Source organism: Zonotrichia leucophrys, unplaced genomic scaffold (assembly GCF_028769735.1).
Source record: "Zonotrichia leucophrys gambelii isolate GWCS_2022_RI unplaced genomic scaffold, RI_Zleu_2.0 Scaffold_217_84253, whole genome shotgun sequence".
NCBI lineage: Eukaryota > Metazoa > Chordata > Aves > Passeriformes > Passerellidae > Zonotrichia > Zonotrichia leucophrys.
In genome coordinates, this window is record NW_026992422.1 from 55,814 (window position 1) to 72,360 (window position 16,547).

The 16,547-nt window shown below is 66.4% G+C and overlaps 1 protein-coding gene across 1 annotated transcript; it reads left to right on the forward strand.

Moving 5' to 3' along the window:
* The first annotated feature begins 1,938 nt into the window (after positions 1-1,938).
* EXOC3L2 (exocyst complex component 3 like 2) lies at positions 1,939-14,634 on the forward strand. The gene is made up of 12 exons (XM_064738174.1): positions 1,939-2,480; positions 3,251-3,282; positions 4,872-5,559; positions 7,039-7,153; positions 7,745-7,855; positions 8,421-8,521; positions 9,053-9,160; positions 9,246-9,381; positions 10,322-10,444; positions 11,619-11,774; positions 12,617-12,738; positions 14,394-14,634. The coding sequence occupies exons 1-12, from the start codon at positions 1,939-1,941 to the stop codon at positions 14,632-14,634; spliced, it is 2,475 nt and encodes an 824-aa protein (XP_064594244.1).
* Positions 14,635-16,547: the final 1,913 nt, after the last annotated feature.

The window sequence follows — 16,547 nt, forward strand, 5'->3', positions numbered from 1 at the left end:
CAATCGGGAGGCAGCGTTGCGGCATGGAGACAGATGGGCACGCCCCCACGGGGGGCGGGGTTAAAGAAGGGTGGTGAGCGGTGATTGGCTGCTTGGTGGCCAATGGGGAGGGAGAGCGGGGTTTGATGGGTGATTGACGGGGGAGGGGTCACGTGGGGCGGGCGGGGGTCGCCTGTGTCACACCTGGGGTCACGTGGGTCACACCTGTGTCACGTGTGTCACCTCCGTGTCACATCTGGAGTCACCTGTGTCACACCTGAGGGCACCTGTGCACCTGTGGGGTCACCTGTGTCACCTCAGTGCCACCCGGGTCACATCTGGGGTCACCTGGGTCACACCTGTGTCACCTGTGCCACCCGGGTCCCCTCCCAAGTGTCACCAAGGTCCCATCCCGTGTTCCACTGTCCCCAGTGTCACCAGGGTCCCATCCCGCTGTCCCCGCTGTCCCCAGTGTCCCTGCTGTCCCCTCCCGGTCCCCGCTGTCGCCTCCAGGTCCCCCTGCCCTGTCCCCTCATGCTGTCCCCAGTGTCCCCCTGCTCCCCTCCCTGGTGTCCCCAGTATCCCCAGTGTCCCCATCCTGCTGTCCGCACTGTCCCCGTTGTCCCCTCCGGGTCCCAGGGTCCCCAATGTACCCAATGTTCCCAGTATCCCCAGTGTCCCCCATGTCCCCAATGTCCCCAGTGTCCCCGCTGTCCCCAGTGTCCCCTCTCAGTGCCCGCCGCCCCCTCCGCGGTGTCCCCGCTGTCCCCTCCCGGTCCCCTCTGTCCCCACGGTCCCATCCCCGTGTCCCCGTTGTCCCCATCCCGGTGTCCCCTCCCGGTGCCCGCTGTCCCCGCTGTCCCCTCGTGTACCCCCCGTACTCCCGGTGTCCCCAATGTCCCCTCCCGGTCCCCTCGTGTCCCCCCCGCCCTGTGGCGGTCCCGGAGCGGAACCGGGGCTGACCCTGCCCGGCCGGGGAGGCCCCTCCGGGGCGGCGCTTCCTCAGGAAACGCGGGCAGCGGCCGCGGTGTCACCGCCGGTGTCACCAGTGTCACCACGGCACAGCCGGTGTCACCACAGCACAGCCAGTGTCACCGCAGCACCGCCAGTGCCACCGCAGACACGGCCGGTGACACCGCTGCCACCTCCGGTGTCACCGCAGCAGCGCCGGTGTCACCGCAGCCACCACAGCTAAAGCCACCGGAGCCACCGGTGTCACCGCAGCCACCGTCAGTGCCACCGGAGCCATCGGTGTCCCCGCAGCGCCGGCAGTGCCACCACAGCTAAAGCCACCAGAGCCACCGGTGTCACCACTGCCAGCGCCACCGTCAGTGCCACCGGAGCCACCGGTGTCACCAGCACCGGAGCCACCGAAGCCACCAGCGCCACCGCAGCACCGTCAGTGCCACCGCAGCTGAAGCCACCAGAGCCACCGGGGCCACCGCTGTCACCATCAGTGCCACCACAGCCACCGCCGCTAAAGCCACCGGAGCCGCCGGTGTCACCAGAGCCACCAAAGCCTCCCCCGGTGCCCCCGGAGCCCCCGCGCCGCTCCCGGGGGTCTCCGTCCTCCCGCTCTGCTGCGTCCCCTCCGTGTCCCCTCGGTTCCCCTCGGTGTCCCCTCCTCTGTTCCCCCTCTGTCTCCTCCGTGTCGCCTCCGTGTCCCCCTTCTCGCCCCTCCGTTCCCCTCGTGTCCCCCTCCTCTGTTCGCCCTCTGTCCCCTCGCTGTCGCCTCCGTGTCCCCCTCCTCGCCCCCCAGTCCCCTCCGGTGTCCCCCTCGGTGTCCCCCTCGGTGTCCCCGCCTCCCCTCGGTGTCCCCTCGGTGTCCCCTCGCTGTCCCCTCGCTGTCCCCTCGCTGTCCCCTCGCTGTCCCCGGTTCCCGGTGTCCCCTCGGTGTCCCCTCGGTGTCCCCTCGCTGTCCCCTCGGTGTCCCCTCGCTGTCCCCGGTGTCCCCCGGCCATGCCGCTGCTGCGGAGACCCCCGGAGGAGCCCCCCGCGCTGGGGGGCGCGGACCGGGACCCGTTCTCGGCGGACCCCGAGGGTCGCCGCCGCCGCCGGGCCACGCTGGGCGGGCTGGTGGGGCTGGGGGGACACCTGGGGGGACACCTGGGGGGACACCTGGGGGGACCCTTCGGCCTCCGCCGCCTCCGCGACCCCCGCGGGCGCCGCCGCTCCGAGGACGCGGGGGTCGCGCGGAGACCCCCGGAGGAGGCGGGGGGGAACAAGCGGGGGTCGCTGCTGAGGCTGGCCCTGGGCACGTGGGGACAGCGCGGCACCGAGAAGGGGTCGCCGGTGGAGGGACAGGCGGGGGACGGCGCCGAGGGAGCGGCGGGAGAGCGGCGGGAGAGCGGCGGGAGGGAGCGGGACGGCGGCGGGGACCGGGAGAGCGAGCGGGAGCCGCTGTCCGGTGAGTCCGGGCCTGGGGACATTATGGGGACACGGGGGGACAGGGACCGGGACCGGGAGCCGCTGTCCGGTGAGTCGGGCCTGGGACACCGGGGGTATTGGGGACAATGGGGGACAGGGACCGGGAGAGCGAGCGGGAGCCGCTGTCCGGTGAGTCCGGGCTTGGGGACACCGGGGGTATTGGGGACAATGGGGGACAGGGACCGGGACCGGGAGCCGCTGTCCGGTGAGTGGGGACACGGGGAGGACATGGAGGGGACACAGGGACACCACGGGGATTGGGGACAATGGGGGACAGGGACCGGAGAGGGCCGGAGCCGCTGTCGGTGAGTCGGGCCTGGGGACACCGGGGGTTGGGGGACATTGGGGGACAGGGACCGGGAGGAGAGCGAGCGGGAGCCGCTGTCCGGTGAGTCCGGGCCTGGGGACATCGAGGGGACACCGGGGGGACAGGGACAGGGACCGGGAGCCGCTGTCCGGTGAGTGGGGACACGGGGAGGACATGGAGGGGACACAGGGGGACAGGGACAGGGAAGCGACGGGAGCCGCTGTCGGTGAGTGGGGCACCGGGGGACAGGACGGGGACACCAGGGACACCACGGGAGGGGACATGGGGGACAGGGACCGGGAGAGCAAACGGGAGCCGCTGTCCGGTGAGTCCGGGCCTGGGGACATTGGGGGGACACCGGGGGGACAGGGACGGGGACCGGGAGCCGCTGTCCGGTGAGTCCGGGCTTGGGGGACACGGGGGTATTGGGGACAATGGGGGACGGGACAAGGGACCGGAGGCGGCGGGAGCCGTGTCGGGGTGAGTCCGGGCTTGGGGACACCGGGGGATATGGGGACAATGGGGGGACCGGGACAGGGACCGGGAGAAGCGGCGGGAGCCGCTGTCCGGTGAGTGGGGACACCGGGGGGACAGGGGGACTTGAGGGGACATTGAGGGGACTTGGGGACACCAGGGGGACAGGGGGGCTTGGGGACATGGCGGGGGGGTGAAAGGGAGGGTTGGGGACATGGGGGGGACATGGGGGACACAGGGATGGTGACAAGGGACACAGGGCCTTGGGGACACGGGCACAAGGGGATGGCGGCTCTGGGAGATGGGACAGGGGACACGGGGCTGGGGGACATGGGGACGGTGACAAGGGACACGGGGACATGGGGACACGGGGCTGGGGGACATGGGGACGGTGACAAGGGACACGGGGACAAGAGGACAGGGGTTGGTGACAGAGGCCACAGGGACATGGGGATGGTGACAAGGGACACGGGGACAAGGGGACAGGGGACAGAGAATGGTGACAAGCGTCAAGAGGACACAGGGATGGCGACAAGAGGGACACAGGGACTTGGGGACGCGGGGACAAGGGAATGGGAACTTTGGCGACAGGGGACACGGGGATGGTGACAAGGGACATGAGGACATGGGGACATGGGGATGGTGACAGGGACACGGGGATGGTGACAGGGACACGGGGATGGTGACAAGGGACATGAAGACATGGGGACATGGGGATGGTGACAGGGACACAGGGATGGTGACAAGGGACATGGGGACAAAGGGATGGGACACAGGGACATGGGGACACGGGGATGGTGACACCAAAGGTGACCCTGTGCCCACGGTGCCACCCCGGTGTCCCCGCGCTGTCCCCGCAGTGCTGGAGATCCTGGAGCTCATCCAGCGCCGGCACTTGGTGACAGGGGACACGGGGATGGTGACAGGGACACGGGGATGGTGACAGGGACACGGGGACATGGGGACACGGGGATGGTGACAGGGACACGGGGACAAAGGGATGGGACACAGGGACATGGGGACACGGGGATGGTGACAGGGACACGGGGACAGGGGGTTTGGGGACACAGGGACAGGGGACACGGTGCCACCCCGGTGTCCCCACATTGTCCCCACAGTGCTGGAAATCCTGGAGCTCATCCAGTGCCGGCACCTGGTGACAGGGACACGGGGATGGTGACAAAGGACACGGGGATGGTGACAGGGACACGGGGACAGGGGGTTTGGGGACACAGGGACATGGGGACACGGGGATGGTGACAGGGACACGGGGATGGTGACAGGGACACGGGGACAGGGGGTTTGGGGACACAGGGACATGGGGACACGGGGATGGTGACAGGGACACGGGGACAGGGGGTTTAGGGACACAGGGACAGGGGACACGGTGCCACCCCGGTGTCCCCACGCTGTCCCCGCAGTGCTGGAGATCCTGGAGCTCATCCAGCGCCGGCACCTGGTGACAGGGACACGGGGATGGTGACAAGGGACACGGGGATGGTGACAGGGACACGGGGATGGTGACAGGGACACGGGGACAGAGGGATTGGGGACACAGGGACAGGGGACACGGGGATGGTGACAGGGACACGGGGATGGTGACAGGGACACGGGGACAGGGGGTTTAGGGACACAGGGACAGGGGACACGGTGCCACCCCGGTGTCCCCGCGCTGTCCCCGCAGTGCTGGAGATCCTGGAGCTCATCCAGCGCCGGCACCTGGTGGCCGCGGACGCTCAGATCATCGCGCTCGAGGCCGAGTGCTCGCTGTCCCCATCGCGCCCTCCCTCCCCGTGTCCCCTCCCCTCGCCCCCTGCTTCCTCCCCATCCCCACCATCCTCCTCCTCCTCCTCCCCTCCGCCGTCCCCGGTGCCCGCCGGCGGCCGCCGCGCCCGGGACGTGGCCCTGCTGTACCGGGCGCTGCTGTCGCAGCTCTGGGCCGTGGTGGCCGAGTCGGTGGCGTCGCCGCCGCCCGCGCTGGCCCCGCTGCGCGCCGTGGTGGCCGTGCTGGAGCAGGAGGAGGCGGCGGACGCTCGGTGCCCGCCGGGGACGCGCCCGGGGCGGCCGCGGGCGCTGCGGCGGCGCTGGCACGAAGCCGTGGCCCGGGCGGCCGGGGAGCGGCTGGCGCAGGTGGCACCGGCGGGCGGGCTCGGGGCCCGGTTGGCCGCGCTGGCCGCCAGGGTGGTGGGGGACCTGGGGGTCGTGAGGGGCCGCGTGGCCCCCGAGTACCCGCCCGAGTGGGGGGCCACGGGGGTCTACGCCCGCGGGTACCACCGGGCGCTGGGGCAGCAGGTGAAGGCGCTGGCGCAGAGGCCGCTGGATGTGGGCGAGATGTACCTGCTGCTGGACTGGCACAGCAACGCCTACCCCAGGTGAGGCACCTCAAATGTGCCCCCCAGCAATGCCCACCCCAGGTGAGGCACCCCGAAATGGGCCCCAGGCCAGGTGAGGTACCTGGGAACCCCAAAATCTGCCCCTCAGTGAAGCGTACTCCAGATAAAACACCTGGGAACCCCGAAATCTGCCCCTCAGTGAAGCGTACTCCAGATAAAACACCTGGGAACCCCAAAATGTGCCCCTCAGCAATGCCCACCCCGGGTAAAACACCTGGGAACCCCAAAATCTGCCCCTCAGCAAAGCGTACCCCAGGTGAGGCACCCGAAATGTGCCCCTCAGGTAAAACACCTGGGAACCCCAAAATCTGCCCCATAGCAATGCCCAGCCCAGGTAGAACACCTGGGAACCCCAAAATCTGCCCCATAGCAATGCCCACCCCAGGTAAAACACCTGGGAACCCCCAAATCTGCCCCATGGCAATGGCTGCCCCAAAATCTGCCCCTCAGTAACGCCCACCCCAAGTGAGACACCCCGAAATGGGCCCCAGGCCAGGTGAGGTACCTGGGAACCCCAAAATGTGCCCCTCAGCAATGCCCACCCCAGGTGAGGCACCCCGAAATGTGCCCCTCAGGTAAAACACCTGGGAACCCCAAAATCTGCCCCTCAGCAATGCCCACCCCAGGTGAGGCACCCTGAAATGGGCCCCAGGCCATGTGAGGTACCTGGGAACCCCAAAATGTGCCCCTCAGCAAAGCCCACCCCGGGTAAAACACCTGGGAACCCCAAAATCTGCCCCTCAGTAAAGCGTACTCCAGGTAGAACACCTGGGAACCCCGAAATGTGCCCCCCAGCAATGCCCACCCCAGGTGAGGCACCCCAAAATGGGCCCCAGGCCAGGTGAGGTACCTGGGAACCCCGAAATCTGCCCCTCTGTAACGCGTACCCCAGGTGAGGCACCCCGAAATGGGCCCCTCAGGTAGAACACCTGGGAACCCCAAACTCTGCCCCACGGCAATGGCTGCCCCAAAATGTGCCCCTCAGCAATGCCCACCCCGGGTAAAACACCTGGGAACCCCAAAATGTGCCCCTCAGTAAAGCGTACTCCAGGTAGAACACCTGGGAACCCCAAAATCTGCCCCTCAGCAATGCCCACCCCAGGTAAAACACCTGGGAACCCCGAAATCTGCCCCATGGCAATGGCTGCCCCAAAATCTGCCCCTCAGTAACGCCCACCCCAAGTGAGACACCCTGAAATGGGCCCCAGGCCAGGTGAGATACCTGGGAACCCCAAAATCTGCCCCTCTGTAACGCGTACCCCAGGTAAAACACCTGGGAACCCCGAAATCTGCCCCTCAGCAATGCCCAGCCCAGGTGATGTCAGCCCCCAATGTCCCTCCCCCAATATCCCCAAGGTGTTCCCCCAATGTCCCCACTGTCCCCAATGTCCCCAATGTCCCCACTGTCCCCAATGTCCCCATTGTCCCCAATGTCCCCAATGTCCCCATTGTCCCCAGGGAGGTTTTGGGGCACCCCGAGGTGGGGGCGCTGCTGCGGGAGCAGGAATTGGGGCCCCTCCTGCCCCCCGAGACCCAGCGGGACCTGGAGAGATCCTGCATTGCCGCGGTGAAGGTGGGGACACTGGGGACACTGGGGACATTGGGGACAGTGGGGGACATTGGGGACATTGGGGACATTGGGGCGATTGGGGACATTGGGGGGATTGGGGGCATTGGGGACATTGGGGACATTGGGGACATTGGGGACATTGGGGGCACTGGGGACATTGGGGACATTGGGGACCTTGGGGGACATTGGGGGCACTGGGGACATTGGGGGGGCATTGGGGACATTGGGGACATTGTGGGGGATTGGGAGCATTGGGGGGCATTGGGGACATTGGGGACATTGGGGGGGCATTGGGGACACTGGGGGGGATTGGGGACATTGGGGACATTGGGGACATTGGGGACACTGGGGGGGATTGGGGACATTGGGGACATTGAGGGGACATTGGGGACATTGGGGGGACACTGGGGACATTGGGGACAGTGGGGGGGATTTGGGACATTGGGAGACATTGGGGACACTGGGGACACTGGGGACATTGGGGGGATTGGGGGCACTGGGGACATTGGGGGGCCATTTGCAGACATTGTGGGGACATTTGGGGACATTTGGGGACAGCGGTGTCCCCACGGTGTCCCCAATGTCCCCCGGCAGGCCAAGGTGGAGGTGGCCGTGGCGCAGGAGCTGCAGCTCAGCGAGGACAGGTGGCCCGAGGATGTCACCAGCCAGGACATGGAGGACGGGCTGGCCACGCGTGTCACCGGGGTTTGTCCCTGTCCCCTGGGGTGGCACCGGGGTGTGGCAGTGCCACCACCGGGGTTTGTCCCTGTCCCCATCGGGGTATGGCAGTGCCACCAGCAGGGTTTGTCCCTGTCCCCTGGGGTGGCATCTGGGGACACTGTGGCAGTGACAGCCGTGAGGGGACAGTGGTGGCTCAGGGGACATTGTGGCGGTGATGGTGTCACCGTGGCTCCTGTGGTGTCCTTGTCCCCACAACTCAGGGGACATCATGGCCTGGTCCCCACACCCATGGTGGCCTTGTCCCCACGGTGGCCTTGTCCCCATGGCCCAGGGGACACCGTAGCCATGTCCCCATGGTGTCCCTGTCCCCACAGCTGCTGTGGGCAGACATGGACTGAGCCCGCATGGCCCAGGTGACACGGTGGCACTGTCCCCACGCTGTCCCTGTCCCCATTGTGTCCCTGTCCCTGTCCCTGTCCCTGTCCCTGTCCCTGTCCCCACAGTGTCCCTGTCCCTGTCCCCACAGTGTCCCTGTCCCCACAGTGTCCCTGTCCCTGTCCCTGTCCCCATTGTGTCCCTGTCCCCACAGCTGCTGCGGGCGCACGTGGACCGAGCCCCCCAGGTGACCCCCGAGTTCGGCCGGGAGATGGCGCACAGCCTGCTGGGAGTGCTGGTGGCCTTCCTGCACAGGTGGGACACCTGGGGACACCTTGGGGACATCTTGGGGACAGCCTGGGGACACCTTGGGACACCTGGGGACACCTTGGGGACACCTTGGGGACACCTTGGGGACACCTTGGGGCACCTGGGAACACCTTGGGGACACCTTGGGGACATCTTGGGGACACCTTGGGGACACCTTGGGGACATCCTGGGGACACTTGGGGACACTTGGGGACACCTTGGGGACGCCTGGGGACACCTTGGGGACACCTTGGGGACACCTTGGGGACAAGGGACCACCATTGGGACAGCCTGGGGACAGCCTGGGGGACGTGGGGACACTGGGATGTGACACAGGACGGACATGGGGACACCCAGGGACACGCTGGGGACACCTTGGGGACACCTTGGGGACACCGGGATGTGACGCAGGACATGGGGACACCCTGGGGACACCCAGGGACACGCCAGGTGCCCCAAAAGCCACATCCCTCCCCCGTGGGATGTCACCCCCTGGCAGTGCCACCACCCCCCGGTGACACCACTGTCCCCTTCCAGCTTCCAGCGCAAGGTCGAGCGGTTCCTGGACGGCCCCGGTGACGCGGCACCGCCCGACGCCACCCCCGGCCGCGCCATCGCCCTGGCCAACTGCTGCCCCCCGTTCAGGTGAGGCCACCGCCTGTCCCCGGGTGTCCCCAGGGGGGTGTGACAGCCCGGTGTCACCCCGGTGTCACCGCGGTGTCACCGGCAGGGCGTTCGCGGAGCGGCTGGCGCAGTTCGGGCACGCCGAGAGCGAGGAGCCGCGGCGGCAGGCGCACGCGGCGCTGGACAGGGTGACCCGGGCGTGCGGCCACCTCCTGACGCGGCGGCTCTTCGAGGAGCTCAAGGTGACACCGGCGTGACAGGGGTGGTGGCTGTCATCATTGGCTTGGTGACAGTTGTGGGATGTGGTGGCCGTCGTTGGGTGTTGGGTTGGGTTGGGTTGGATTGGTGACACATCTTGGACATGGTGGCCATGACCTCCTGACACGGCGGCTCTTCGAGGAGCTCAAGGTGACACCAGCGTGACAGGGGACACCTGGGGACATGGGGCTGGTGACAATTGTGGGACGTGGTGGCCGTCGTTGGGTTGGGTTGGGTTGGGTTGGGTTGGGTTGGGTTGGGTTGGGTTGGGTTGGATTGGGTTGGGTTGGGTTGGATTGGGTTGGGTTGGGTTGGTGACACATCTGGGACGTGGTGGCCATGACCTGACGCGGCGGCTCTTCGAGGAGCTCAAGGTGACACCGGCGTGACAGGGGTGGTGGCTGTCATCATTGGGTTGGTGACAATTGTGGGACGTGGTGGCCGTCACTGGGTTGGGTTGGGTTTGGTTGGGTTGGTGACACCTCTGGGACATGGCGGCCATGATGAGGTGTTGACTCGGGTGACATTTGTGCAACACGGTGGCCATCATCAGGTGACAATTGTGGGACATCCCTGGATGTTGGGTTGGTGACAATTGAGGGACATGGTGGCCATCACTGGGTATTGGGTTGGGTTGGGTTGGTGACACCTCTGGGACATGGTGGCCATCATCAGGTGACAATTGAGGGACATGGTGGCCATCACTGGGCGTTGGGTTGGGTTGGTGACACCCATGGGACATGGTGGCCATCACTGAGTGACAATCGTGAGACATGGTGGCCATCACTGGGCGTTGGGTTGGGTTGGTGACACCCATGGGACACGGTGCCCACCATCACCGGTGCCACCAGCGGGTGCCAGCCCCGGTGCCCCCCGTGGTGACGTCCCCGTGTCCCCGTGTCCCCGTGTCCCCGTGTCCCCCAGCCGCACTTCGGGAAGCTGATGAAGCGCAAGTGGCTGACGAGCTCGGACGCCTTCGACGCCATCGTGATGCTCGTGACCGGCTTCGCGCAGACCCTGCGGCCGCTGCACCCCGAGCCCCACCAGGTGTGGCACCTGGGGACACCTGGGGACAGCAGGGGACAGCTGGGACAGCAGGGGACAGCTGGGACACCTGGGGGTATCTGGGGACAGCTGGGGACACCTGGGGACAGCTGGGACAGCTGGGACACCTGGGGGTATCTGGGGACACCTGGGGACACCTGGGGACAGCTGGGACAGCAGGGGACAGCTGGGACACCTGGGGGTATCTGGGGACAGCTGGGGACACCTGGGGACACCTGGGACACCTGGGGACACCTGGGGACAGCTGGGGACAGCTGGGGACAGCTGGGACACCTGGGGGCAGCTGGGGACAGCTGGGGGGACCTGGGGACACCGGGACATCAGGGGCTGGGTGACAGCTGTGGGACACTGGGACATCAATGGGGAACTGGTGTTGGGTGACATTGTTGGATGTGGCTCCAGGTGACACCATGGTCACAGTGCCATCACCAGGTGTGGCTCCAGGTGGGCACGGTGCCATCACCAGGTGCTGCTCCAGGTGACACCATGGGTGCAATGACCACAGTGCCACCGCTGGGTGACACCAAGGGCATAGTGGCCACGCTGGGTGACACCGTGGCCACGGTGCCATCCCCAGGTGTGGCCCCAGGTGACACCATGGCCACGGTGCCATCACCAGGTGTGGCTCCAGGTGACACCCATGGGTGCAATGACCACAGTGCCACCACTGGGTGACACCATGGCCCCGGTGCCATCCCCAGGTGTGGCCCCAGGTGACACCGTGGCCACGGTGCCATCCCCAGGTGTGGCCCCAGGTGACACCGTGGGCACGGTGGCTGCAATGCCACCATTGGGTGCTGCACCAGGTGACACCATGGCCACGGTGCCATCACCAGGTGTGGCCCCAGGTGACACCGTGGCCACGGTGCCATCCCCAGGTGTGGCCCCAGGTGACACCGTGGGCACGGTGGCTGCAATGCCACCATTGGGTGCTGCTCCAGGTGACACCATGGCCACGGTGCCATCCCCAGGTGTGGCCCCAGGTGATCACACCTTTCTCCTGCGCCAGGTGCCGGTCAGCGAGCGGCACCGAGCGCGTGCGGCCGCTGCTGCAGGGGCGGTGCCATCACCTGGGTGCCACTCCAGGTGACACGGTGGCCCCGGTGCCATCCCCAGGTGTGGCTCCAGGTGATCACACCTCTCTGCGCCCTCGCAGGTGCTGGTCAGCGAGCTGCACCGCCGCGTGCTCATCGAGTATGTGCGGCCGCTGCTGCAGGGGCGCCTGGTGTGCGCCTCGGCCAAGGCGCGCGCCCGCGTGGCCGCTCGGCTCGGGGACGAGGCCCGGCAGCTCCGCGAGCTCTTCTCGCGCCTGGTGAGACCCCCGGGACCACCGCGGGGAAGGGTGACACCCGTGGGTGACATGCGGGGGGACAGCGCTGGGTTGGGGTGGGTGACACGCATGGGACATCATTGGGTGTTGGGTTGGGTGACACCCATGGAAATCGTTGAGTTGGGTTGGGTTGGGTGACACCCATGGGACATCATTGGGTTGGGGTGGGTGACATCCATGGGACATCATTGGGTTGGGGTGGGTGACATCCATGGGACATCATTGGGTTGGGGTGGGTGACATCCGTGGGACATCATTGGGTTTGGTGACACCCATGGAAATCGTTGGGTATTGGGTTGGGTGACACCTGTGGGACATCACTGGGAATTGGGATGGGTGACATCTGTGGGACATCATTGGGTTTGGTGACACCCATGAGACATCATTGGGTGTTGGGTTGGGTGACATCTGTGGGACATCATTGGGTTGGGGTGGGTGACATCCATGGGACATCATTGGGTGTTGGGTTGGGTGACACCCATGGAAATCGTTGGGTTGGGTTGGGTTGGGTTGGGTGGCACCCATGGGACATCATTGGGTGTTGGGTTGGGCTGGGTTGGGTTGGGTGGCACCCGTGGGACATTGATCAGCGCCACATTGGTGACACCTGCGTGACACCATTGGGTTGAGTGACACCCATGGGACATTAACGGGTTGGGTGACATCCCTGGGACCTTGATCGGTGTTGGGTTGGGTGACACCCATGGGACATCGCTGGGTGCCACGTTGGGTGACACCCTGGGACATTGACCCCTGCCACGCTGGGTGACCCCCCTGTCTGTGGCGGCCACCGCCGGTCACCGCGGTGTCCCCAACGTGCCCAGGACTCGGCGTCGCCCTGGCTCGACTCGGTGGTGCCGCGGCTGCGGGAGCTGCTGGTGCTGGAGGACACGGCGGCGCTGCAGATGGAGGTCGGGGCGCTGGCCAGGGACTTCCCCGATGTCCGGTGGGTCTGGGGACATCCTGGGGGTGGCACTGTGGGGGTGGCACTGTGGGGGTGACACTGTGGGGTGACACCAGGGTGACATGGCCAGGGTGGCACTGGGGTGACACGGCAGCACTACAGATGGAGGTCAGGGCCCTGGCCAGGGACTTCCCCGATGTCCGGTGGGTGTGGGGACATCCTGGGGGTGGCACTGTGGGGGTGACACTGTGGGGGTGGCACTGTGGGGGTGGCACTGTGGGGTGACACCAGGGTGACATGGCCAGGGTGGCACTGGGGTGACACGGCAGCACTACAGATGGAGGTCGGGGCGCTGGCCAAGGACTTCCCCGATGTCCGGTGGGTCTGGGGACACGGGGGTGACACCGCGGGGGTGACACTGTGGGGGTGACACAACCAGGGATGGCACCGTGGGAACCCTGCGGGGGTGGCACCAGGGTGACACGGCCGGGTGACACTGCAGGACCCCCGTGAGGGCGACACAACCCGGGGTGACATCCCGGGGATGGCACCGTGGGGGTGACACGGATGGGGGTGACAGAACCGGGAATGACACCACGGGGGTGACACGGATGGGGGTGACACCACGGGGGTGACAGAACCGGGGGTGCCACAACCGGGAGGTGGCACGGACGGGAGGTGACACAGCCGAGGGTGACACCGCGGCGCTGCCCCGCCCTTCCCGGCGGGCCCGGACCGGACGCGGCCTCTCCCGGGGGGACCGAGCGGGGCCGGACCGGACGCGGCCCCTCCGGCCCTTCCCGGCAGCGCCCGCCCCGCTGCCCCCGCCGGGAAACGGCCCCGGCCGAGCGCCAGCGGCCCCGCCCCGGAGCCGGGACCGGGGCAGCGGGGACACGCGCGGGGACACCGGGGATGGCGGCAGGGGGGGATTTGGGGCGTTTAAACAGAAATTTGGCGGCTGGGACCCCAAGAATCGGGGCAGGACGAACCCTGGAGGTGCCGCACCCCAAAATCCGCCCCAGCCGGGGCTCCGGGGGGGTTTTGTCCCCGCTGACCCCCCGGTGTTGTCCCCGTTGTCCCCTCGTTGTGCCATTGTCCCGTTATTGTCCCCGTTATTGTCCCCATTATTGTCCCCTCACTGTCCCCTCGCTGTCCCCGCAGGCGCCGACACCTGGCCATTGTCCCGTTATTGTCCCGTTATTGTCCCCCCCGTTACTGTCCCCTCACTGTCCCGTTCTATTGTTTCCCCCCGCTCTTGTCCCCTCACGTCCCGTTATTGTTTCCCCCCGTTTTCTTGTGTCCCTCACTGTCCCTCGCTGTCCCCTCCCACGTATGCGTCACGTGGCCCATCATGTCCCGTTATTGTCCCATGTCCGTTATTGTTCCCCGTTATGTCCCCGTTATTGTCTCCCCCCGTTATTGTCCCCTATGTCCCGTTCCTGTCCCCGTCATTGTCCCGTTATTTTTCCCCCCGTTATTGTCCCCTCACTGTCCCGTTCCTGTCCCCGTTATTGTTCCCCCCGTTATTGTCCCGTTCCTGTCCCCCAGGCGCCGACACGTGGCCATTGTCCCGTTACTGTCCCCGTTATTGTTCCCCCCGTTATCGTTCCCCCCGTTATTGTCCCCTCACTGTCCCGTTCCTGTCCCCGTTATTGTCCCGTTATTGCCCCCGTTACTGTCCCGTTCCTGTCCCCCAGGCGCCGACACGTGGCCGCCCTGCTGGACGCGCGGGGCCTGCGGGCTCAGGGCCCCCGCCGGGAGATCCTGGGGGTGCTGCAGGACCTGGGCGGGGGCTCGGAACCGGCACCGGGCCCGGTCCCGCCGCGGAGCCGCGCGTTCTTCGCGGAGCTGGCGGCGCCGCGCCCGGTGCGCTGCCTCCCGTTCCAGCTGCGGCTGCCGCGGCTCCCGCGCCGCGGCCCCGCCCGGCCCCGCCCGTGACGGGCCCGGCAAGGGGGCCCCGCCCCGGTTCGGCCCGGTTCGTCCCGGTTCGTCCCAGTGTGTAAATGACGCTGTAATTTAACGGTGGTGGTCTCATTCTTGGGGACAGAGTGGGGACAGGGTGGGGACATCCCCCGGGACGGAGACCCCCTCCCCAGTTCGTCCCAGTTCGTCCCAGTTCGTCCCAGTTTGTTCCAGTTCATCCCAGTTCGTCCCGGTTCGTCCCAGTGTGTAAATGACGCTGTGAATTAACCGTGGTGGTCTCGTCCTTGGGGACAGGGTGGGGACATCCCGAATCCCTGAGTCCCAGTTCAGCCCAGTTCATCCCAGTTCATCCCAGTTTGTCCCAGTTCATCCCAGTGTGTAAATGACGCTGTAAATTAATGGCGGTGGTCTCGTTCTTGGGGACAGGGTGGGGACAGGGTGGGGACATCCCCCGGGACGGGGACACCCCCAATCCCCGCTTCCCAGTTCAGCCCAGTTCATCCCAGTTCATCCCAGTTCATCCCAGTTCAGCCCAGTTCATCCCAGTTCATCCCAGTTCAGCCCACCTCATCCCAGTTCATCCCAGTTCGTCCCAGTTCATCCCAGTGTGTAAATGACGCTGTAAATTAATGGCGGTGGTCTCGTTCTTGGGGACAGGGTGGGGACATCCCCGGGACGGGGACCCCCTCCCCAGTTCGTCCCAGTTCATCCCAGTTCATCCCAGTTCGTCCCAGTGTGTAAATGACGCTGTAAATTAATGGCGGTGGTCTCGTTCTTGGGGACACTGAGGTGACAAAGCGACACTTTAGGGGACAAGGGGACATTTTGGGGACACTTTGGGGACAATTCCCCGCCGCGTCCCCTCCCGCGGCTCCTGTCGGGCTTGGGGACAGCCCTGGGGACACTTTGGGGGGGGGGGAGGCGACACCGAGGCCACCACGGCCACCAAAGGGGGGGAGGGGACAGACCTGGGTGTGTCCCCCCCCTTGTCCCGGGTCAGGAATAAATCGGGATCCGGGCAGGAAGAGGCGACAGCGGCGACAGCTAAAAATACCCGGAGTGACCGGGAGCGAGGGCGGGACCGGCACCGGCAGCGGCAACGGGGGCGCCGGGTCAGCCCCGGAGCGGCGGCGGCGGCGGAAGCGGCGGCCCCGGGAAAGGGAACGGGGGCGCCGGGCAGGGGGGGACGCTTTGGGGACAGTTTGGGACAGTTTGGGGACACTTTGGGGACACTTTGGGGACAGTTTGGGACAGTTTGGGACAGTTTTGGACAATTGGGGACAGTTTTGGGCACTTTGGGACAGTTTGGGACAGTTTGGGACAGTTTTGGGGACAGTTTTGGGACAGGTTGGGGACAGTTTGGGACAGTTTGGGACAGTTTGGGACAGGTTGGGGACACTTGGGGACACGTTGGGGACAGGTTTGGGAGAAGAGGGGAAAGCCCCGGGAAAGGAACGGGGCCCGCAGGGGGGAACGCATTTGGGACAAATTTGGGAAGTTAGGGACAGTTTGGGGACAGTTTGGGACACTTTGGGGACAGTTTGGGACAGTTTGGGGACAGTTTGGGACAGTTGGGGACAGTTTGGGGACAGTTTTGGGGAGGGGGTGACAGCCCCGGGAAAGGGAACGGGGGCGCCGGGCAGGGGGGGACGCTTTGGGGACAGTTTGGGACAGTTTGGGACAGTTTTGGGACAGTTTGGGGACAGTTTGGGGACACTTTGGGACAGTTTGGGGACAGTTTGGGACACTTTGGGGACAGTTTGGGACAGTTTGGGGACAGTTTGGGACAGTTTGGGGACAGTTTGGGGACAGTTTGGGGACAGTTTGGGACAGTTTGGGGACAGTTTGGGACAGTTGGGGACAGTTTGGGGACAGTTTTGGGGAGGGGGTGACAGCCCCGGGAAAGGGAACGGGAGCGCCGGGAAAGG

Bases quoted from the DNA above. Each gene is read 5' to 3' on its own strand.
- EXOC3L2 (XM_064738174.1), top strand. From the start codon at position 1,939: ATGCCGCTGCTGCGGAGACCCCCGGAGGAGCCCCCCGCGCTGGGGGGC. The intron at 7,154-7,744 runs GTGGGGACACTG...GTCCCCCGGCAG, and splicing joins CCTGCATTGCCGCGGTGAAG to GCCAAGGTGGAGGTGGCCGT. The intron at 9,382-10,321 runs GTGACACCGGCG...CGTGTCCCCCAG, and splicing joins GGCTCTTCGAGGAGCTCAAG to CCGCACTTCGGGAAGCTGAT.